The sequence below is a fragment of the Erinaceus europaeus genome, chromosome 10, assembly GCF_950295315.1.
Source record: "Erinaceus europaeus chromosome 10, mEriEur2.1, whole genome shotgun sequence".
Classification (NCBI taxonomy): Eukaryota; Metazoa; Chordata; class Mammalia; order Eulipotyphla; family Erinaceidae; genus Erinaceus; species Erinaceus europaeus.
Genome location: NC_080171.1, coordinates 61894377 through 61919149, shown reverse-complemented (window position 1 = coordinate 61919149; position 24773 = coordinate 61894377). Strand labels below are relative to the sequence as shown.

Here is a 24773-nt window from a genome sequence, read left to right as displayed (position 1 = left end):
CTGACATTTGTGTACATGTTACTGAGTTTCCAGAGTGTATTGCATGGCACTCTGGGGCTTAGAAGAATGCAGTATGTCTTGCCAACTGTCTAACTTAATTCTAGGAAACTGAGCAATAAGTATTATTTGATTGAATATATTTTTACTTGCTTTTGTTGATTTCATTTCTCAGACAGGATACCAGCAGAGATTCTGCTTCATCCCTAAGAGAAAACAAGCAACCTGATGGTTTGGAAGTAAAACAAGGTATGAATCAGACACTTAATTTTAAAAAAAATATTTATTTGTTTCCTTTTGTTGCCCTTGTTATTTTATTGTTGTAGTGATTGTTGTTGTTATTGATGTCGTTGTTGTTAGACAGGAGAGAGAGAAATGGAGAGAGGGAGAGGAAGATAGACACCTGCTTCACTGCTTGTGAAGTGACTCCCCTGCAGGTGAGGAGTGGCAGGGGGGGGGGGGGCTGGAACCGTGATCCTTACGCTGGTCCTTGCACTTGGCGCCATGTGCGCTTAACTCGCTGTGCTACCGCCCGACTCCCCAGACACTTAATTTTTACAGAGAATTTATCTGAAGATGATTAGTTTGGGAGTTTGTTTCTATCAGAGTACTGCTTAGCTCTGGTTTGTAGTGGTGTTGGGGACTGAATTTGGGACCTCTGGTGCCTCAGGCTGTTGTCCTACTGATGATACTATTTCCCCAATCCAGACTACTAAATTTAAGCTCTGGGTTGTCACATGGCAAAGTCTGCAGGAGGGACACTGCAGCACCACTCTTCTCTCTGTATCTCTTTCCCTCTCTATCTTTGTCTCTCACATTTATTTTTTTGAAAAAGGAAAAAGAATCCTTTTATCTCTAAATGAATTTTTCTAAGGCATTCAGTAATATTAAAATAATGGTCTGGGGGAGTCATGCGGTAGTGCAGCGGGTTAAGCACAGGTGGCACAAAGTGCAAGGACCGGCATAAGGATCCCGGTTGGAGCCCCCTGGCTCCCCACCTGCAGGACAGCTGCTTCACAGGCGGTGAAGCAGGTCTGCAGGTGTCTTATCTTTCTCTCCCCCTCTCTGTCTTCCCCTCCTCTCTCCATTTCTCTCTGTCCTATCCAACAATTACGACATCAATAAAAAAAACAGTAATTACAACAATAATTTAACAAAATAATAATGGTCTGTATTTAAATAATTTTCTTAAAGCTTATACCTAGAAATATGTATAATTGCAAAACTGTTTTCCATTGTATCTTCAGGAACTAAGCTATTATATTTGTATTGATTCTTAGAAGATTTCTTGAGAAACTGTTTAACTCTACTTAATATCTTAATTTAGATATTTACATTGAAGTGGAGAGTCAAGGTTTATAGTAGTCACTTTAAAGTCTCTTTCTTTTTTCTTTTTCTTTTTTTTTTTTTTTTTACGAGATGTGTATATGTTGTATAGTAATCTGATATTACATAAAGGGCTGGCAAGTAGAAGAGTAGTTTTGTTTTATATCGCCTCTGGGAGTAAAAATAGGGCCAGTATATAAAGTTATCACTAGATAGTTTTTAGTTTAATTTCATATAATCAGAAATTGCAGTAGGCTTACTTCTGAGGTTACTCCTGTTGCTGAAGATGTGGAGTGAAATTTATACAAATAGCCATTTGGTGGCACTATTGTAGAGCCAATTCATGTAACATTTGGGTGTCTGACCTTCAATCAAGAAGTTTCTTTCTAGTTGTTAGATTTTGTAAAGCATAATGTCTAGTGCAGTGTCTGTATTTGGGAAGAATGCTTAATAACTGTTTTCTTGTATTGTTTAATGAGAGTAATATGAAATATTTATATTTTTTCTCCTCTACAATTTTTATTCTATCTGTAGAAAGGATGGTTGGCTTAGTCATTAAGCTGCCAATGTCTCCTTGAAATGCATTCATTTGAATGCTGTCACAAAAATAAATAACACCACCAAGTGGTATATAAAATTATCACCTGGTAGAGTGAACATGTTACCATGTTACTCAGTCTCTACCTGCAAGGGAGACAGCTTCACAAACCTTAGAGTAATGCTATACATATTTCTCCTTCTCACTGTCTTTAAATTTCTATTTAATTATTATTGGCTAGAGACAGAGAGAAATTGAGAGGGGAGGGAAGATATAGGGGGAAAGAGACAGACACCTGCAGCTCTGCTTCACCTTTCTTGAAGCTTTCCTCCTGCAGTGGGGACCAGGGGTTTGAACCTGGGTCCTTGTGCACTGTAATGTGTGCATCTAGCCAGGTGCACCACTGCCTGCCTCCCCCTCCTCTCCACTGTCTATAAAAAAAGTAGACCAGTGAAATAACTCATTTGGATGGTATGTTACTTTGCCATATATACAACCCAGCTTTGATCCCAACCTTCATCATATTGAAACTTCAGTGCTACAGTTGCATTTTCTTTCTCTCTGTGCATCTGTCTTTAGAGAAAAAAAAAAAGACAAGCAAAATGCCACCAGGAAGGATTGTATCATGTAGGTACCAAGCCCCAGCAATAACCCTGGGGCCAAAAAAAATTAAAATTGTATATCAGAAAACTATCAAAAATGTCAAGCACAAGTTTATGTGAGATCATTTAAATCCTTAAGATGAGGGATAAGTGAAAAACTCAACTAATGTTTGTTCTTGTTGCTATTACTGCAGTTGTGGTTCTAAAATAGTGCTGCACTGAGAGGGGAAGTGGTTAAGAAGAGAGGACATGAGAGTCGGGCGGTAGCACAGTGGGTTAAGTGCATGTGGTGCAAAGTGCAAGGACCAGCGTTAGAATCCCAGTTCAAGCCCCTGGCTCCCCACCTGCAGAGGAGTCGATTCACAAGTGGTGAAGCAGGTCTACAGGTGTCTCTCTTTCTCTTCCCCTTTCTGTCTTCCCTTCATCTCTCCATTTCTCTCTGTCCTATCCAACAATGACATCAGTAACAATAATAATAACTACAACAACAATAAAAACAACAAGGGTAACAAAAAGGAAATAAATAAAATATTAAAAAAAAAAAAAGAAGAGAGGACTTGATGCTAGCATGATGCCAACCAGATTTCCCTGGACAAACAACCCCACCAATGTGTCCTGGAGCTCCGATTCCTGAGAACCCCGCCCCAGTAGGGAAAGAGAGAGAGTGGCTGGGAGTATGGATTGACCTGTCAATGCCCATGTTCAGCGAGGAAGCAGTTACAGAAGCCAGACCTTCCACTTTCTGCATCCCACAATGACCGTGGGTCTATACTCCCAGGGGGTTAAAGAATAGGAAAGCTATCAGGGGAGGGATGGGATATGGAGTTCTGGTGGTGGGAAATATGTGGAGTTGTACCCCTCTTATCCTATGGTTTTATCAGTGTTTTCTTTTTATAAATAAAATAAAAAAAGAAGAGAGGACTTGAATAACAAAAAATTAAGAAATAAATTTTCAGATTAAAAATGAGTTGAATTTTGCTGAACAGAACTTAAAAGCTATAGCTAAAGAAATAAATATTAGCCACAAGAATTAAAAACGTAACGAGAAAAAAATGCCATCAAAGACTATTAAAGGAAGGCACATGAAGATGATTGATTTATTAAATAGCATTTGTATGCTGAGAGTTTTTCAATTTGTCACGTATATATGTTGCCATAGAAATCTCTGTACTGGGGAGTCGGGCTGTAGCGCAGTGGGTTAAGCGCAGGTGGCGCAAAGCACAAGGACCGGCATAAGGATCCCGGTTCGAACCCCGGCTCCCCACCTGCAGGGGAATCGCTTCACAGGCGGTGAAGCAGGTCTGCAGGTGTCTATCTTTCTCTCCTCCTCTCTGTCTTCCCCTCCTCTCTCCATTTCTCTCTGTCCTATCCAACAATGACAACAACAATAATACTACAACAATAAAAAAAACAACAAGGGCAACAAAAGGGAATAAATTAAAAAAAAAAAAGAAAGAAATCTCTGTACTGATAGATATAGCTTCTGCTATTGAAGACCCAAATTGCAAGCCTGAGTGTTAGAGAGCTACAGGGTTGAAAAGGAAAAAAAAGTATTTTAAGGCTACTTGGAGTTGGAATAAAGCATATGTACTGCCACTGGTTTGTTTTGAATGCTTGATTTTAATTCCTTTCTTCTTAGCCCTTGATTATCTCCTTGACTGGCTCTGACAACTAAGTCCTCACAGAATACAGCTTCTCCAAGGAGTTAACTTCTTTAAACAATTAAAATAGAAGGAAAAATGTGTTCTTGGGAAATAATGTCTAGTTCAGCAGTTGGTAAAGTAAAAAGAGATTATGGTGCAACCATCTGTGCGAATGACTGAAGAATTTACATTTCTCATTCATTTGAGCTTTTTCACAAGTTATTACCATTAATGACACTAAACAAAATCCTCCCCCCCTTTTTGTCTGTTTTTTTTTGTTGTTGTTGTTTTTGTTTTTTGTGAATCATGGTTGTATTTTTTGTGACTGAGTAGCCCATCCTGTTTGTTTCTGTACCTTTGAAGACCTAACTCCTTTACTACATTGAAGAGTACATTTTCTAGACTATAAAGCAAGACAGTAAACTGGCAAAAAAAAAAAAAAAAAATGGATGCATAGTGCTATACATGTATTTTATCAAGAATAACTTTAAGGGTGGGGGTAGATAGCATAATGGTTATACAGAGAGTCATATCTGAGGCTCTGAAGTCCCCGGTTCAGTCCCCCGTACCACTGTCAGCCAGAGCTGAGCAGTGCTCTGGTTAAAAAAAGAAAGAAAAAAAATAACTTAAAAAATGATTCCTTATTTTTATGTCTTTAAATTATTCCAGTTTTTAAAATAATGTTTAAAGATATTTTCTTATAAATGAGAGAGAGAGAGAGAGACTGGGAAGGAGTACCAGAACATAACTCTGGTTCAGGACCTCCTGCTTGAGAATGCTTTGTCCACTGTGCCACCTCCCAGAGCATGGTGATACCAGTTTTAAAGATTCTGTTTCATAGGATTCTAGACATACTCAGGGCAGGGCAGGTACATGTTCTAGACCTTCAGCAGATGTTTGGATTCCTGCGTTCCAGCCATTCTGTTCTCATTTCAGTAATTATGAAAAGGACCTTCTTCTATAGAAGTGTTACCAGCTAAGGAATGATATTAAACACCTATCTTGCCCATTTTTTTTTTTATTTGACTGTTTTGTAATTGTTAAGTTTTGAGAGCTCTTTCTATGTTTTGGATACCAGAGCTTCATTAGGAATGATTTGCAGGGGTGATGGTGTACCTCGTGGAGTGCAGCTGTTAGTTACCACGTTCAAGTATCCGGGTTCAGTTTCCTGCTCCCCACCTGTGATGGGAATAGGGTTGGGCAGAAGCAGGACTGCAGATGTCTCTCTTTCCCTTCCTCCTTTTCTCCTCCATTCTCAGTTTCTCTCCTTCCTCTCAAGTAAAAAGAGGGGTGAGGGGCTAGAGAAAAAGGAAAGGACAATTGGCTTCCAAGAGAGGTGGATTTGTAGTGCAGGCACCAAGCCCTACTAATAACCTTGGTGTCATTTTTTATAAAATTTCCTTGAAGTCAGACTTATTTTTCATTTTCTTAATATGTGTGTGTACTTAATTTGTATTTTAGGCCTATGTCTCCTACATATTATTTTTGTTCATGTGGATTTAAAGGACATACAAGAAGTTATGTTTATTCCGAACCAAAATCTTCATTCCTTATGCTTCTTTGGTCCTTTGGATTCTGTTGTTAAAATCTGGGAGATAGTATTGAATATTTGTTTATTTAATTTTATTACTTTTTAATTTTTTAAATACTTTTTAATATTTATTCCCTTTTGTTGCCCTTGTTTTGTTGTAGTTATTATTGCTGTTGCCATTGTTGGATAGGACAGAGAGAAATGGGAGAGGAGGAGAAGACAGGGGGGGAGAGAAAGATAGACACCTGCAGACCTGCTTCACCACCTGTGAAGCAACCCCCCTGCAGGTGGGGAGCTGGGTACTCAAACTGGGATTCTTAAGCTAGTCCTTGCACTTTGCGCCACCTGCACTTAACCCACAGTGCTACCACCCAACTCCCTTGAATATTTATTTTAGTATTTTTATTTATTATTATTGGATAGATACAGAGAGAAATTGAGAGGGGAGAGGGAAACAGAGAGGGAAAGAGAAAGACACCTGCAGTCCTGCTTCACCATTTACAAAGCTTTCCCCCTGTAGGTGGGAACCAGGAGCTTGAACCTGGGTCCTTGTGCACTGTAATGTGTGCCCTTAACCAGGTGCATTCCTGCCTGGCCCCATATAGAATATATAAATGATTAGGTTTTAGAAATTCTATTGGATTTGAATTTTGCTTCTCTAATTTTAGTTATGTGAATTTGGGGGAGTTATTTTAACCGTCTGTTTCTCATTTAGAAAACAGGGATTATGAATACTGATACCTATAATATTCTGTTGAAATAGGATTTAATGTACTTATACATGTAAGTACCTAGGAGAAGCACATAATACAGATAAATGTTCAGTAAATATCAGCTTTCCCCCCATTATTTCTGTTATCAATATTGTTGATTTTAGTGTTTTATGCTTCATTACCTCATTATTATCTTAGTGCAAGTATCTCTATAGTGAATTTCAGTGTCTTTTTATAGAAAACTCATTTGTCCTCCTTTATCCTTTGAATTATAGAGAATGAATTTAATATCTCTTCAGACTTTGAAGCAGATTCTTTTTTTTTAAATTTTTATTTATAAAAAAGCAGATTCTTTTTTCCACCAAATTAGTTGTTTTGATCTAGCTACCAGAAGGTAAATAGACAAATAGAATCTGGCCTATCTTGGAAAACTTGTCTAATAAGGAAGAATAAAGGGACTGAGCAGTAGTGAACCTGGTTGAACACACATATTAATTACAGTGCACAAGGACCCATGTTCAAGTCCCTTCTTCCCACCTGCAGGGGGAAAGCTTCACAAGCAGTGAAGCAGTGCTGCAGCTGTCTTTCTGTCTATCAAATAAATTAAAGATAAATATTTTTAAAAAGAAAAATAGGTTTTAAAATTATTTTTTCATATCTACTTCTCTGAATGATTTGCAGGGGCTGGGTGATGGTGCACCTGGTTGAGTGAAATCCCCTTCCCATTTGTTAAAATGAATATACTCTAATTGCGGGCACTGGGTCCTCTCTTGTGTAATGATTACATCCCTTTTGACAACTACAGTTAATTTTCTTTCCTTTTGTAATCAAATGCCCCTCACAACCATACTGAACTATTACTATTAGCTATGTCTCTGGTCATTGCCAGATTCTCATTTTAACCCATAAGCCAGGTGTGACACCACTGGTTATTACCCTTCCTTAACACTGTCTTCCTTCTCAGTTTGTTTTATATCATGTTCAGTTTTACTGACTTTTAAAGAGTGAATGTCTTAGGACTTTTGTCTTTAGACTTTTTCTTCTTTTCATATTTTGTAGTTTTAAGATGGGGAACTGCAAACTTATCTCTGAAATTCAGACCTCTCTCCAACACTCGTACCTTTAGTTTACTTGCTGGATATTGGATAAGAAATTTAAACTTAACATATCCCAGAATAAATTCTAGATCCCCTAGTGAAAACAGCAAGCAAATAAACAAAAAAGAAACTAAAGGCCTTTAAAGCCTTGCTTCTGCAGACTTGATCATCTCCATCAGTAGCAATTACATTCCTGTGAGTGTCAAGGCCAACAACCCTGGAATCATTTTTTTGTTCTTTCTCCTTTTAAAATATATAGAATACAATGGTGACACACCTTTTCTTAGCCATATTATTTTGGTGTTGATTCTTATAGCTTTTAAAAATGGAAAGAGAAAGACAGGCTGGGAGTATGGATTGACCTGTCAACACCCATGTTCAGCGGGGAAGCAATCACAGAAGCCAGACCTTCCACCTTCTGCATCCCATAATGAGCGTGGGTCCATACTCCCAGAGGGTTAAAGAATAGGAAAGCTATTGGGAGGGGATGGGATATGGAGTTCTGGTGGTGGGAATTGTATGGAGTTGTAACCCTCTTATCCTATGGTTTTTGTCAGTGTTTTCTTTTTATAAATAAAAATTAAAAAAAAAAAAAGATTCTCCCTTGTCTCTGTCCCACACAGCAATCTGAAAAATTTTTAAAAGTTGAGGGGCCAGGTGGTGGTGCACTTGGTTGAGTGCACATATTACAATGTGCAAGGACCGGGTTTGAGTCCCCTGTCCCCACCTGCAAGGGGAAAGCTTTGTGAATGGTGAAGCAGTGCTGCAGAAGTCTCTCTCCCTATCTCCCCTACCCTCTTGATTTCTGTCTTTATCCAGTAAATAATAATAATAAATAAAGTTGTAATTGTAATAGTATGTCATTGTTCTTGTCAAAATATTTTAATAGCTTTATGGATCTGCTTATGGTTAGTATAACCTTAACATGCTATGACAAGACTACACATACCCCTTGTTCACTCCTTCTTGTCCCTCCCTTCCTCCCTTCCTCCCTTCCTTCCTTCCTTCCTTCCTTCCTTCCTTCCTTCCTTCCTTCCTTCCTCTTTCTTATTCTTTCTTTCTCTCTCTCTCTCTCTCGCTCTCTCCCATTTTCTTAACACTCTTAAGTGCTCTTGTGTAAAAAATTTAACTTTTGCTGTTCCCTCTGTCTTCATGCTTCTTCCTAGAATAACCATCTGGTTGTTCCACATATCATTTAGATCCCTGATCAAATAGCACCTGATCTGCCTCAACTAATTAACAGGACTGTTCTCCAGAGCTCATAAGCCTCTTAATAAACTTAGAATTTTACTGGGAATTGATGTCAGATTCACTTTACTGTAGCCTTGTTGAAATCACCTTCTTTTGAAAACCAGAGCTGTGTCATGTGTCTCATTCACAGCATATTTCAGAATATAAGTGGAAATCAATCAGTTGTGACTACAGGTTTTGATACCTGCCATGCAGTTTGTTCAAACCTGAGATTTTTACTCATTCACTCTAATGGTGTACTCTCATTTGCTCAGATCAAGCATCATCAAATTGGTGAGGCCTTCCTTAACCTAAATCTGCTCACTTCACCTCTTCCTTCAGTGTCCTTATTGCAGAGTTGTCAGTGTGTTCTAACCAGTATCACCTGTTTACTTACTTGTGCTGTATCACTGCCAAACAATGACTAATTGTTTTAAATTCAAGAAACATTTACGAATGAGTGCTGAAATACAAATTTACATGATTTCTAGCTCTAGGAAGCATCCCACTCTGTCCTGCATTTCTGTTTATTTACATGTGACTACCCCCTTTAATGCTTTTGTGTTGTGGCCAGAGTTTCAAACCTGCATCCTTATATATGGTAAGGTTTGCAGTCTACCAGGTAGACTATCTCCAATAGGCTTCCTTATAGAAATAAAGTATTGGTTTCTTGAACTCATTAACACTATGAAAAGTTAATTTCTCTTCGTCCTATCTGGTAAAATAGATGAGGGAGGAAAAACCTAAAGGAAAAAAAAAATGGCTGCTAGGAGTGCTGGCTTCACAGATAACCCTGGAGGCAAAAAAAAAAAAGTTGTTTTATTTATTTATTTATTTAATTGAGAGGGCTTTGAAGATAGTATAGTGGTAACACACCGGATTGCATGGCTGAGACTCCAGAGATCCCAGGTTTGATTGCAGGCTGCTGAACAGTGTTCCTGTCTCTCATAAAGTTAAATAAATCTTTTTTTTTTTTTTAATATTTATTTTATTTGTCTTTTCCCTTTTGTTGCCCTTGTTGTTTTATTGTTGTAGATATTATTGTTATTGTTGTTGTTGGGTAGGACAGAGAGAAATGGAGAGAGGGAGGGGAAGACAGAGAGGAGGAGAGAAAGATAGACACCTGCAGACCTGCTTCACCGCCTGTGAAGCGACTCCCCTGCCGGTGGGGAGCCGGGGTTCGAACCGGGATCCTTATGCCGGTCCTTGTGCTTTGCGCCACCTGCGCTTAGCCCGCTGTACTACAGCCCAACTCCCTAAGTTAAATAAATCTTTAAAAATAAAACAGAATAAAATTGAGATAGAGACCAAGACCAGAGAAGCATGGCTTTGCCATCTTATGTAATGCCAGGGATAGAACCTGGAGCCTCAGACATATAAAACAGGTTACCACTGGAACTCTCCTGGTGGCCGGCCTGGAGCTCAAGACTGCATGTGTAGGATAGTAAGCTCATTTACCAAATGAGCTATCTCCTCACCAATAACTCTTTTTCTTTTCTTCTTTTTTTATATTTATTTTATTTACTTATTCCTTTTTGTTGTCCTTGTTTTTTATTGTTGTAGTTGTTGTTACTGATGTCGTCATTGTTGGGTAGGACAGAGAGAAATGGAGAGAGGAGGGGAAGACAGAAAGGGCAAGAGAAAGACACCTGCAGACCTGCTTCACCTCCTGTGAAGCGACTCTCCTGCAAGTGGGTAGCCAGTGGCTTGAACTGGGATCCTTAGCGGTCTATTAACGCTTTGTGCCACATGTGCTTAACCCGCTGCGCTACTGCCCGACTCCCGAACTCTTTTTCTTAAAGAACCATGATACCCTAAAAAGTAATGTTTCCTTATGTCAGATATTTAGAAAGAACTCAATTTCATTTCACTGTATTTATTATAGTATATAGTGATATTAAAATTGATGGGCTCAGGTGTTGTCAACCTTATACCTAATACCTTCACTTTTCATAGCTATTGGTTATTGAGGAGATTCAATATTTCATTAAGAGTTACAGAATCATAATAAACACATTTACCTGCAGATACCCAGTGATCAATTATCTGTGATAGATTTTTTAATGTTTGTTGAACTCTTACTTGTATCAATCAGGAATCAGATGAAGTCTGCACTTAATGATACCTAGATAGCATACATATTCTTTTTTAAAAAAACTTCTTTATTAATTTTTTATTATATTTATTTATTTATTGAATACAGACAGCCAGAAATTGAAGGGAAGGGGAAAGTAGAGAGAGAGACAGAGACACCTGCAATACTGCTTTACCACTTGTGAAGCTTTACCCTTGCAAGTGGGGGCTGGGGGCTTGAACCTGGGTCCTTGGACATTGTAACACATGCACTCAACAAGGTGTGTCACCACCCAGCTCTGAATATACACATTGTATATTTTTTCTTTAAAAAAATTTTTAAGGATCCCAGTTCGAACCCCCAGCTCCCCACTTGCAGGGGAGTCGCTTCACAGGTGGTGAAGCAGGTCTGCAGGTGTCTATCTTTCTCTCCACCTCTCTGCCTTCCCCTCCTCTCTCCATTTCTGTCCTATCTAACAATGACAAGATCAATAACAACAACAATAACTACAACAGCAAAAACAAGGGCAACAAAAGGGAAAATAAATAAAATAAAAAAATTTTCATTAGCTATTCAATATTGGTTTATAAAGTTACATGTCAATAGGGGTATAATTCCATACCGTTCCCACCACCAGAGTTCTGAAGCCACAGCAGTTCTTCCAAGATTGCAGATACAGGTTAACTATTATCTCTATTATTGTCTACATTTGTACATAATTGTCCCCTTTTTCTTCTAGGTCCTATCCTCTCTTCCCCTCCAAGCCACACATAACCCTATTACTATATCCAAATGTCCCTTCTTCCTCCTCTCTCTCCAGGTCCTGATGAAGCTGGATTCAGAGCCCTCTTATCCTCTTCCTCCTATCACTTCTTTCCCACAGGGAATATGGATCAAAATTGTGTTTGGCTCCAGGGCACATTGGTGGGGTCGTCTGCCCAGGGAAGTCCAGTTGGCATCATGGTAGCATCTAGAACCTCATGTCTGAAAAAAAAAGAGTTAACATATAAAGACAAACAAATTGTTGACTAATCATGAACCTAAAGGCTGGAATATTGCAGATGAAGATTTAGGGTCTCTGTTTTGAAGATAGCTAGTAGGCCTATTTTAGTTATATTCTAAAGGGCCCATGACTATACTAGTTTTTTCCTGAGCCTGAAATCTGATATGCAGGTGGATCCAAGTTATTGTCTGGGGAGATGATGTCATGGCTAGAAAAAGGGCTGCTGGATCAGGGAAGAGAGTAGCTCCCAAATATGGGGAATGTGTATAAATATTGTTGGCTGTAAACCCCACCAATTTGTAAGCCCATATTCAGTTTAGGAGCCTATGTAACCTCTTCATCCCTGTAGGTCAGAGCTCATATTCTGTGGTCATGAGTAGGAGTGTTACAAGCTGCCCCAATTTCAGGACCCATCTTCCTCAGGTGTAGCATAGAGTATATTGTCCAGCCCCCCTTTGGAGGATGGAACATTCTCCAAATGTTGTTGTTGATTCACATTGAGGGCAAGGCCCATTGGGGGCCCACAAAGGGGTCTATTGTGGTGTTCCTCATGGAGATAACCAGTGACAATGGAGAGAGGGATCTATTTGAGGTCTAGGCCCATCATGTCTGTGCGGGAATCTCAGGACTCCTCGACTAGGGCCCCAGCTGATGGAGTGGCTTGATAGTGACTAAAGAGTCTCATCATTAAAGTATGCCAGTCTCTTGCCTTTATTTAGCATTTGTAGTCCTTGCTTTGATAAGGTTAGCTTTGGAGTGACTGAGGGCAGTGTAATAGGAAGTAGGTGAGAAAAGTATCTTAGTCTAAGTAAAAACTATTTCATTAGGAATTTTATGGTGTCGTTTAGATCTTTCTACTTGCTTGCTTCATTTATTGACTCACTGCAGACTACTGTGCAGTGAGTCAATAAATGAAGCAAGCAAGTGTCCTAGAGCCCTGCTTCCCCAGAGCCATGCCCTACTAGGGAAAGCGAGAGACAGGCTGGGAGTATGGATCGACTTGCCAATGCTCATGTTTAGCGGGGAAGCAATTATAGGGACCAGACCTTCCACCTTCTGCACCCCATAATGACCCTGGGTCCATACTCCTAGAGGGATAAAGAATAGCGAAGCTGGGGGTCGGATGGTAGCTCAGTGGGTTAAGTGCACATGGTGCATAGCGATAGGCATAAAGATCCTGGTTCAAGCCCCGGGCTCCCCGCCTGCAGAGGAGTCACTTCACAAGCAGTGAAGCAGGTCTATAGGTGTCTATCTTTTCCCCACTCTCTGTCTCCCCTCCTCTCTACATTTTTCTCTGTCCTATCCAACACCAATGACATCAATAACAACAACAATAATAACAATAATAACCACAACAACAATTTAAAAAAGGGGGACAACAAAAGGAAAAAAAAGAATAGGGAAGTTATAAGGGGAGGGGATGGGATATGGAGTTCTGGTGGTGGGAATTGTGTGGAGTTGTACCCATCTTATCCTATAGTTTTTGTCAGTGTTTCCTTTTTATAAATTAAAATTTAAAAAATAAAAAATAAATTTAAAAAATTGGTTTTGCAGAAAGAGTTCTGACTTCTGTAATTGCTTCTCCGCTGGACTTGGGCACTGACAGGCTGATCCATACCCCCCACCCTATTTCTATCTTTCCCTAGTGGGGCAGGGCGATAGAGAGGTGAGGTTCTGGGACACCTTGGTGAGGTTGTCTGCCCAGAGAAATCAGGATGGAATCATGATAGTGCCTGCAGCTTAGTGTCTGGAAGGTGGTAGGATATAAAGTGGGACAAAATGGTTAATGAACAGGAACCAAAAAGTAGGAACAGAGCAGGTGAGATTAGGGATCTTCGGGTGGAAAGGAAGCTAGGAAGTCCATTTTAAGCATGTTTCTAGGGGCCCATGACTGTGGTAGTGTTTTGTGTGAGTTTGATAGCTAACATGAAGTTGGATAAAAATACTGAGAAAATGGTGTCAGAGTAGAGAAAAAGGCTAGAAAGCTGGATTAGTGCAGAGACTAGCTCCCATTCTTGAAAATATTTTAAGAATAAAATTAACTATTTACCTTCATCCACACAATTCAGGGCCCATATGTATATTTATATTTAGCACCAGAGCCTGTGCAACCTCTGAGTACCATTGGTCTAAATTTGCAGCTCATGGTCACAGCTGGGAACATTGCAGGCTGCACTCATTTTAGGACCAGTCTTCCTTGAGTGGCAGGGAAGGATACCCCAGCCTCCCTTCAGAGACTGGGACAGTCCCTACCAACACTGCTTTCTGGTGAGGGCAAGGTCCTGGGGAGGCCCACAAGAGGGCTTATGATGACATTCTTGATGGAAGTGACCAGTGGTTGTGGAGTTTTTTTTTTTTTTTTTCCTTTTCAAGAATATTTTTTTGCTAGTATTCTCTTGTAACCTGCTTGCACTTGTGTTCAAATTTTATTTATGGTATGTTTCTTTCTCAGAAGTCTTGCATTTTTACTTAGCCGTACCTGGCTTTTGTCTGTCAAGTCTGCTTTTGTATTTTACTTAGAAAAAATTGGTGTTTTGTAGTTACCTTTCAGGTCTTATGCTACTATTTTTAAAGTAATTTCTGTCACTTTAGTACTTCTTGGAAGGGAGAAGGAAATATATATATGTTCTCTTTGCCAATTTAGCAGAAATTCTCAGGCACTTACTTATGAGAAATTTTAGGGTTTGATCTTAGACTAATTTGACTCACTAGCAGAAGTTACATAAGCATGTTTTCACTCTAAATGTTAGATATGCTTTCATTTAGTACATGAAATCTATCCTGGTCAGTTGTATCATTAGCCACTAGAATGCCATAGCCTTTGTCAAGGTTTAAATATACCAGTACAATTTAGAAGTGTTTTTTTTTAAAATTTATATTTATTTATTTGTTCCCTTTTGTTGTCCTTGTTGTTTTATTGTTATTGTTGTTTTTCTTGATGTCGTCGTTGTTGGATAGGACAGAGAGAAATGGAGAGAGGAGGGGAAGACAGAGAGGGGGAGAAAAAGGTAGACACCTGCAGACCTGCTTCACCGCCTGTGAAGCGACTCCCCTGCAGGTGGGGAGTTGGGGGCTCTAACCGGGATCCTTATGTTGGTCCTTGCGCTTTACGCCACCTGCGCTTCACCTGCAGCGCTACCTCCCGCCTCCCTAGAAGTGCTTTTTAAGTAAGTTTTTATCACTCACTATATAATTCTGTCACTGTATAATGTGTGTTTATGCTGTTCATTTAAAGCTGTTATTTTAACAAAGAGCAAATAAGACCAATTATTTTCCCTGAATCTAACATAGATAACTGCTACAGCTTTCAAGCACTGAAGTTTGTTACAGATGATAGTTAAATATGAAAGTTTTTTATTTTAGCTTCTGTAATGTAATTCCTTATTTCCCCTTGGGTCAATCAAACATATTTTATTTTATTTATTATCTTTATATATTTATTGGATAGAGACAGCCAGAAATCGAGAGGGAAGTGGGTGATAAGAGAGGGAGAGAGAAAGACACCTGCAATCCTGCTTTACCACTTGTGAAGCTTTCCCTCAGGTGGGGACGAGGGGCTCGAACCAAGGTTCTTGCACATTTTAACATGTTCAGTCATGTGCCACCCCCCGGCCCTGGATCAATCAGATATTTAGAGTGCTGGGTGTTCTGTTTCATTGCCAGTTATTTTGCTTTTGTGGGCTTACCCCAAATTCATCACTAGATATTTCTCTGTTACATTATTCTATATATTTCTGTCAGTGATGAATTTAGATAGTAACTGATTAATCCTGCTGTCTGGATGGATTGATTTGTTATTTTAAAATGTGTCATACTTGGGTTTAGACTTAGACATGAATCAGATTGTGTAGCAGAGAGGGTAGCAGGAAAAAAAAAAGAAAAAGTAATGGTGAAAATATGAGAAGAAAGTAAAATAGAGGGGTAAGGATAGATAGCATAATGGTTGTGCAAAGAGACTCTCATGCCTGAGGCTCCAAAGTCCTAGGTTCAATCCCCTGCACTACCATAAACTACAGCTGAACAGTGCTCTGATTTAAAAAAAAGAAAGAGAGAAAAAAGAAAAAGAAAATGAAATAGAATGGCTTTGTTAAATAGTTGACTCAGGAATCAGCCATCAATCTCTGACCTCTTTATTACATTTTCTTGAAGTTATTTTTTTTTATTTTCTTTTTTCCTATTTTTATTAGTGATTTAATAATTTACTTTTAAAAGTAGAGGTATTAGTTCTTCTTTGAAAGTTTTGTAGAATTCATTTGTAAAACCATCTGGTCCAGGACTTTTATTTTTGGGAAGATTTTTGATAACTGTTTCAATTTCATTAGCTGTGATGGGCCTGTTCATGTTATCCACTTCCTCTTGACTTAGTTTTGGAAGTTGGTAGGTATCTAGGAAATCATTCATTTCTTCCAGGTTCTGTAGCTTGGTGGCATATAGTTGTTCATAGAAGCCTCGCATGATATGTTGAATTTCTGCAGTGTCTGTTGTGATATCTCCTCTTTCATTTACTATCTGATTTATTTGCGTCTTCTCCCTTTTTTGTTTTGTGAGTCTGGCTAAAGGTTTGTCGATTTTGTTTACTCTTTCGAAGAACCAACACTTACTTTCATTGATCTTTTGTATGGTTTTCCTATTCTCAATGTTATTTATTTCTGCCCTAACTTTAGTGATTTCTGTCCTTCTAGTTGCTTTAGGATTCCTTTGTTGTTCTTCTTCTAGGTCTTTAAGATGTGCAATCAGGCTGTTTATTTGTGCCTTTTCTTGTTTCCTAATGTGTGCTTGTATAGCTATGAACTTCCCTCTTAGGACTGCTTTAGCTGTGTCCCAAATATTTTGATAGCTTGTGTCTTCATTTTCATTGAACTCTCGAAACATTTTGATTTCTTCCTTGATTTCCTCTTTGACCCAGAAGTTGTTAAGAAGTGTACTGTTGAGCTTCCACATTTTGGCACTGTTACTAATCTTTTATTGATTGTTAAGTGTTAGTTTAATCCCACTGTGGTCTGAGAAGATGCTTGGGATGATTTCAGTGCTCTTGAATTGGCTGATGCTGTCTTTGTGGCCTAACATATGGTCTATCCTTGAGAATGATCCATGTGGATTTGAGTAAAATGTGTATTCCAGTTTCTTGGGATGAATGACTCTGAAAATGTCCAATAGTTCTAGTTTATCTATCTCTTCATTTAGCTCCCTTATGTCTTTACTGATTTTCTTCCTGGATGATCTGTCAAGTTGAGATAGTGGGGTGTTGAAGTCCCCTACTATGATTGTGTTACTGTTAATATATTGCTGTAGCTCTTTCAATAGAAGTTTGATGTATTTAGATGGCTTCTCATTGGGTGCATAGATGTTAATAATTGTTAAGTCCTCTTGATTGACTGATCCTCTGAGCATTAAGTAGTGTCCATTCCTGTCTTTTTTAATCTTATCTATTTTAAAGTCTATCATGTCAGATATGAGAATAGCTGTTCCTGCCCTTTTTTGTGGGCCATTGGCTTGTATGATAGTTTTCCATCCTTTCACTTTAAGTCTGTGTTTGTCTTGTTGAGTTAGGTGAGTTTCCTGTAGACAACATATTGTTGGGTTGTGTTTTCTGATCCATCTTCCTACTCTGTGTCTTTTAATAGGTGAATTCAGACCATTGACATTTACTGATATCAAAGATTGAAGATATTTTAACGCCATTCTTGTAGAGTTTTAGAGTGTTTTGATATATGTCCTATTTGTGGTGGTCTGATTGTTTATAGGAGACCTTTCAGAACTTCTTTCATGACAGGCTTGGTGATGGTTGCTTCCTTCAACTGTTGCTTGTCTGAGAAGGTTTTGATGCCTCCATCTAGTCTGAATGACAGTCTAGCAGGATATAGTATTCTTGGCTGAAAGCCTTTCTCATTGAGCACTCGATAGATATCTTGCCATTCTCTTCTGGCCTGTAGTGTTTGTATGGAGAAGTCTGCTGCTAATCTTATGGGTTTTCCTTTGTAGGTGACTCTTTGTTTTTCTCTTGCAGCTTTGAGGATCCTTTCTTTATCCTTATTCCTTTCCATTCTAAGTATGACATGTCTTGGTGTCTTTAGGTCTGGGTTAATTCTGTTTGGGACCCTCTGGGCTGTTGTTTTCGACGGGTTATGTTGTTTTCACCGGCCTAGCTTCACGGGCGGGTAACAGACGACCAGGGACTCATGGTTGAGCTGTAGGCAGTATCTCTTTATTCATGCAGGACGCAGCACAATCTAAGACGAGCTAAGTTAAACTCAAAGTACAGTACTGTAAAACTCACAATGCTGTCTTTATATATACTTGCCAAGTAAGGTGGAAACAAGATGTGACATAGAGAGGGTGGAGAGAAAAGTGACTGGTGAAAATCAGAGTGTGACAAAGAGGGGGCAGATTAGGCGAGAATCCTATCACTGAACCACAAATGCCCTGTAGGGAGGGTGGAACTTGTTAACAGTGGTTATGTAAATAGAATGAAGTGGTTATGTAAATAGAATAGTGTTAAGCAGGGGGGATTTAAACCAAATGAAACAGAAGGGGTCTCATGCATACCAACACTGGGCTTCTTGAATCTTTATGTCTTTGGTGTTGTCTAGACTAGAGAAATTTTCAGCTATTATGGCCTGGAGAATGCTTTCTTCCTCTCCTTCTCTTTCTTCCTCTGGTAAGCCAATAATGCGTATGTTGTTTCTTTTGAAGTCATCCCATAGGACTCTGTTGTTGTTTTCAGCATCTCTTAATCTCTTTTTGAGATCTCTTACTTCTTTTTTAGTTGTCTCTAATTCATCCTCAATCTTGCTAATTCTGTTTTCAGCCTCATAGATTCTATTCTCTCTGCCCTCTACTGCTTTCTGGAGTTCATCTATTTTGTTGCCCTGCTCTGATACTGTTTTAGCTTGTTCAGCTAGTTGCCTTCTTAGCTCAGCGATTTCAGCTTTCAGCTCTCTAATAACCATGAGATTATTAGAATTTTCTTCCATATTCTCATTTGTTGTTCCTGCATTTCTGATTACAAGTTTTTCAAATTCTTTACTCACTCCTGTTATTATTTCCTTAGCTAATGTTTGGATGTTGAACTTGTTGTTTTGTGCTTCACCCTCTGGAGGACTTTTAGCTGGACTCTTGTCCTGGTTCGATTCTCCAATATTTTTTCTTGTTGTTTTAACCATTTTATATATTATGTTATGAGTTCCCTTTATCAGTACTTTTCAAATTATTGATCAGTATTGCCTGGATTGACTTGTGTCTAAGTAATTTAATTAAAGGTTTTACTGTGGTGGAAGTTAACAGTTTTTTCAGTCCCTGAGTTGGAGCTCAGTGGTGTAAAAGCCTCTTTTTTTTTCTTCCCTGTAGGCTATGGGAGCCTGAGGGCTTTTAAACTATCAATAGGCTTCTTAGCTTAATCACTGACTCCAGACCAAGAGATAAAGCAGGGTGTGGCAGAGATAATCCAGTGGTTATGCAAAGAGACTTTCACAGCTCCTCAGCAATGCCACCGAGGTATAGGTCTTCTGAGTTTCCCGGTTAGATCTCTGTCCCCTGGTGTCCCTCCCTGTTGCTGCTCCAGATTCTGAGGGTAGTAGCAATGGAGACTCAGAGTTGCACTTGGTGAGTCTCTGGGGAGTCCTTTCCTCCCTTCAGCTGTCTCCTTGTTGTGGAGCAGACTGGAGGTGGTGTCTCCACTGATAAACTGTTGAACTGTTAGCAGTCACTTAATCTCTCCTTAGGCCCCTCTCTCCTCTCTGTCACCAGCCACGCGTGTTTGTACTCACGGGTGATTTACTGGGTTCCTATGGTCATTCTAGTCCTGTCTTGTTTCGGTCCGGGTGGTCTCCTTTGGTATTCCTAGTTGATCCGGGAGAGGAGAGGAGAGGAGAGGAGAGGAGAGGAGAGGAGAGGAGAGGAGAGGAGAGGAGAGGAGAGAAAGCGATCTGCTGCTCTTAGCTCCGCCTCCGGAAGTCGAATCGATTTAATAATTTACAAGATTACCGGTTTGAGCCCCTGTCTCCCCACCTGCAGGGGAGTTGCTTCACATACAGTCAAACAGGTCTACAAGTGTCTTTTCTCTCCCCTTCTCTGTCTTCCTCTCCTCTCTCCATTTTGCTCTGTCCTGTGCTCTGTCTGTAACAACAATGACATCAGTAACAACAATAATGAAAAACAACAAACGCAACAAAATGGAAAATAAATATAAAAAATTAAAAAAACAACTTACAAGATTATGGAATTATAGAAGGATAATTCCATAATACATCCACCACCAAAGTTCCATGATCCCCGCACAGTAACTACCATAGTTCTTGAAAATTATTTAAACTCTTTGTCTTCCTATAACTGTTGCTTAGTCAAACTCTTAAACTTTAAAAGCCTTCCCCCATGTTATTTACTACATTTCTGTGTTTATATTGCTTTTATCTGAAGCTGTCTAAATAATTTGCACTATTTTAAAGACCACACATCTTACTGGATGTATTAATGAGCAGAATTAATATAAGGGATATACTATATCCTCTTAGTTTCTTTGTGTGTAAATTTAATTATTTTGCTGCTTTATGATAAGTGACTTCCATATAATTTTATAATTACTCTTTTCTGTGAGCTATTCTTGATTATTATGTCTTGAACAATTAATAGTCAGAATTCCTATTTTTGGTGTTGATAAATTTTATTGATGTTACTATACCCCAGACCTATATATCTTATTTTTCTTGGTGGATTTTGTAACCTTATATATTTACATAAGACTTGGGAAATATTTTTGCCAAGGGCCATTTAGATATTTACATCATTCGTGGGCCATACAAATTTATCAACTTAAAATTTAACACTTCATGTTGCTATGAACAAAGTTCTGGCTGCCTTGGGAGGACCATATGGCCAGTGGGTCACATGTTCCCGCCCCTGGGAATATTAAAACTCTTCATTTCTGGGAGTCGGCCGGTAGCGCAGCGGTTTAAGCGCAGGTGGCGCAAAGCGCAAGGACCAGCGAAAGGATCCCGGTTCGAGCCCCCGGCTCCCCACCTACAAGGGAGTCGCTTCGCAGGTGGTGAAGCAGGTCTGCAGGTGTCTGTCTTTCTCTCCCCCTGTCTGTCTTCCTCTCCTCTCTCTATATCTCTCTGTCCTATGCAACAATGATGACAATAATAACTACAACAAGGGCAACAAAAGGGAATAAATAAATATATATATATTTTTTTCTTTATTGGGGAATTAATGTTTTTTTTTTTAAAAAAAAAAACCTCATCTCCTTTGAAGGAATAGAAAATTCTACCTTAGACTGATTTGTTACTTTCAAGACTTCTAAGCCCATGTGAACACTTGAAGCTGTTCTTGTGTGGAAGTCTCATAAAGTTAAATGGATACTCACTTTGACCTAAACACATATACATACACAAACACACTCTCTCTCTTTGTCTTTCTTGGGAACATATACAGTATTGGAAACAAAAGGACATAAAGTGACCACAGTGTTATCTTATGCACTTTGACTTAGACAGTTGGGAGGTGGGGTGAGGAGGGCATAAAGCTGCTTCTTCAGAGAAAAATCATAAATTTTAGATCTTCTACTTGGAGGATCAAAACTGAATGGGGAGAGCCCTACAGCTTTCTTTTTTTAAAAAAAAAATTTTTATTTATTAAAAGTAAACTACTGCAACAGTAAAACAAGGGCAACAAAAAGGGAATAAATAAATATATATATAAAAAAGGAAACACTGACAAGGATAAGGGGTACAACTCAATACAATTCCCACCACCAGAACTCCATATCCCATCCCCTCCTCTGATAGCTTTCCTATGTAAGTACCACGTGCTAACCAATTGTGTCACTAGAGCTCCAATAGTGTTCCTATTCTTTAACCCTCAGGGAGTTACCCAGGTTCATTGTGGGGTGCAGAAGGTGGAAGGTCTGGCTTCTGTGATTGCTTCCCCGCTGAACATGGGCGTTGACAGGTCAATCCATACTCCTAGCCTTTCTCGCTTTCCCTAGTGGGGCAGAGCTCTGGGAAGGCGGGGCTCCAGGACATATTGGTGGAGTCATCCGCCCAGATAAGTCTGGTTGGCATCATGGTAGCATCTGGAACCTGGTGGCTGAAAAAAGAGTTAACATATAAAGCCAAACAAATTGTTGGCTAATTAATTATAATCAAGTTCTTAGCCTGAGTTGAATATGTTTTTTAAATTGTGATATACTAAATTGCTAATTAATATTCTCTTGGTGAATACTTATTTCACCTTAGAAAATGGTCTTAGACATTCTCCCTTATGTTATTGATTTAGAGAAAAGTGTTTGAAAAACATATGAAAAGATTTGAGATAGTTGTAATGCACCTGATGTCCAGCTTGCCAGTGATATTCTTTTTTTATTATTTATTTATTTATTTTCCCTTTTTTGTTGCCCTGTTTTTTTTTTTATTGTTGTTGTAAACGTTATTGTTGTAGATGTCGTCGCTGTTAGATAGGAAAGAGAGAAATGGAGAGAGGAGGGGAAGACAGAGAGGGGGAGAGAAAGACAGACACCTGCAGACCTGCTTCACCACCTGTGAAGTGACTCCCCTGCAGGTGAGGAGCCCAGGGCTAGAACCGGGATCTTTACTCTGGTCCTTTGCACCACGTGCCCTTAACCTGCTGCGCTACCACCAGACTCCCCTTTTTTATAATTTAGAAAGTAATATATATTAACCTTCTGGAATGGAATTTTCTTTTCAATAGTATGCAAGTCTGTATTCAAAGGGTTGCCAACATTAGCTTTCACTCTGTGATATACAGATGTAAAAGATTCTGATACGTTAGTAGACTAGATCGTGGAACTCCATATAATGGTGTAAGTTTCCAGGTTCTTGCATGTTCTTCTAAGTTGGAATGAAAAAAAATGTTGAAATTTACATTATTTAAAACATACACCCTAAAATGCTTATGTTATATATAAATTATATCACATCAATTTTCAAAGTAGATGAATGAATCAGAGAAGAGGGAGTGGATTGGGGATTATGGAGTGTTCTCACTGTTCCACTGTTGGGAGCGAGGGAAGGTGGGGCCAGAGTAGCCCTTCCATCATAACAAGAAAGAAAAACTTGAACAGGGAATTTAGACTACATGGTTCTTTTTTCCTTTTCTTGTTTGTTGCAGGCAAAGGGGAAGATAGTGATGTTCTCAGCATAAATGCTGATGCTTATGACAGCGACATAGAAGGCCCGTGCAATGAAGAAGCAGCTGCTCCTGAGGTTCCAGAAAGTACAGTCCAAAGTGAAGCTGGTCAGATAGATGACCTGGAGAAAGACATTGAGAAAAGTGTGAATGAGATTCTGGGTCTGGCAGAGACAAACCCAAAGGAACCCAAAGCAGCCACCCTGACTGTTCCTCCACCAGAAGATGTTCAGCCTTCTGCACAGCAGCTGGAATTACTCGAACTTGAAATGAGAGCAAGAGCTATTAAAGCCCTGATGAAAGCTGGTGATATAAAAAAGACAGTCTAATTATTTAACTTGCCCCTGAATTTTAGGTGTGCTTGAACAAATTCCCATCACATAATTTTGTATCTGAAGTTCATTTGGGGTCTTATGATATTTGTCATGTAGCACTTACTAGATAAACTCTCCTTGGGCCTGAACTACCTGTGTTTATTTTATTGTTACTTTTATATTATAGATGTTTTACTGTTTCACAAATTCATGGCATGTATGTTTGGATAACCTGTCTATATTGTTAGTTGCATTCATACTTGAAAAGTTCATACCTGAAAAGCCATTATCAGAGTTACTGTATTTGTTTGTTTGTTTGTTTATTTTTAAATGTTTTGGCACCAAACCTAAATGCTTAAAAACGATTAACCAAGCATGTTGCTCTTAGGGATACCTATATTTTGCCACGGGGTATTAAATTATTGCTTCTATTTTGGTTAACATTTAGAAGAAAATTGGTTATGCTGCATACTTAAAATATTACTTAACTTGAGAATGTCTCCTATCAGTGTGAATTTACTACTAAAAGCTGAATAACTTTTTTGTTGTTGTTGTTGAAAGGTTTAAAATGCTGAGATGGCTAATGAACAACTTTTTTTTTTTTAAATAAAAGAAGAGTGTAAGGCTGTTTCTAACAATGTAGAATTGCCCAGCTTTTAATTTTAGTAGACAAGCCATTCTAACAGGTATTTGATATTATTGGATACTTTGTTCAGGTTTTTCCTTTAGTACAAAAGGAACACATTTTCATTTACATTCCAATCTATCAGGAAAAGGAGAATGTTTTATCATGCAGGCTTTTATCTAGTGCTTTTGCTTGAAGATCTGATGTGCTATAATCCCATGAATTAAAAATAATAAAGACTATCATTCTGGATCTGAAGACTTTTGATACATTTCCAAAATCAAAATTAATTTCAGGAAGCTTTGATAAATTGATGTTATAGTTAATCAAATTTTGTATACTTTTGTAAATAAATTAGCATCCTGCCACAATCACGGATGCTTTTTGCCCCATCAATTAATTGTAGTTGTTTGATATCAAAATAAATTTAGGCGCTCTTAAAATAAATTAATTTTTTTCAAAAAATGTAAGTTGAACTGTTGTTTTTTATTCACTAATAAATATGTTTTATTTATAAGCTAGCTGTTCTAGTGTTGTATGAGGATTTTTCTCATATATAAAACTTGCAGGCTTGTATTATATTAACTGGCTTAATTATATCAGCATTTTATAGTTTGTTTTATGGAATAGAGTATGAAACATTGGAATTGTGATTACAAATTAATGTTTGTTGACATCCTTGCTCATGTCCTTGCTCATAATTTTACCACCACCCCCTTGAATTTTCTTGTGAACACAACCTGCATCATTGGAAGTTCCTTTCTTATATTGGTATATATGGAAATGATTTAAATAGTGAGTTCTCACTGTTAATTGCTTCAAGATGAGAAATCATATGACTATGGCAAAATAATTATTTTTCTCTTTTATTAGTCATCTCTGGGACTTCACCTTTCTGGTCTGACTTTTGGGGTTTCAGGAATGTTAATACTGACCTC

General features: G+C 38.6%; 1 protein-coding gene across 1 annotated transcript in view; it reads left to right on the top strand.

The window, feature by feature from the left end:
- The window catches only part of CAAP1 (caspase activity and apoptosis inhibitor 1), a 65399-nt gene extending 41094 nt beyond the window's left edge, over positions 1 to 24305 (top strand). Inside the window, exons 5-6 of the mRNA XM_007536205.3 lie at positions 173 to 246; positions 22879 to 24305. Of these exons, the coding sequence (XP_007536267.1) occupies positions 173 to 246; positions 22879 to 23225 (421 nt within the window). The 3' untranslated portion in view covers positions 23226 to 24305. The remainder of the gene's footprint in view (positions 1 to 172; positions 247 to 22878) is intronic.
- The last annotated feature ends 468 nt before the right edge of the window (positions 24306 to 24773 follow it).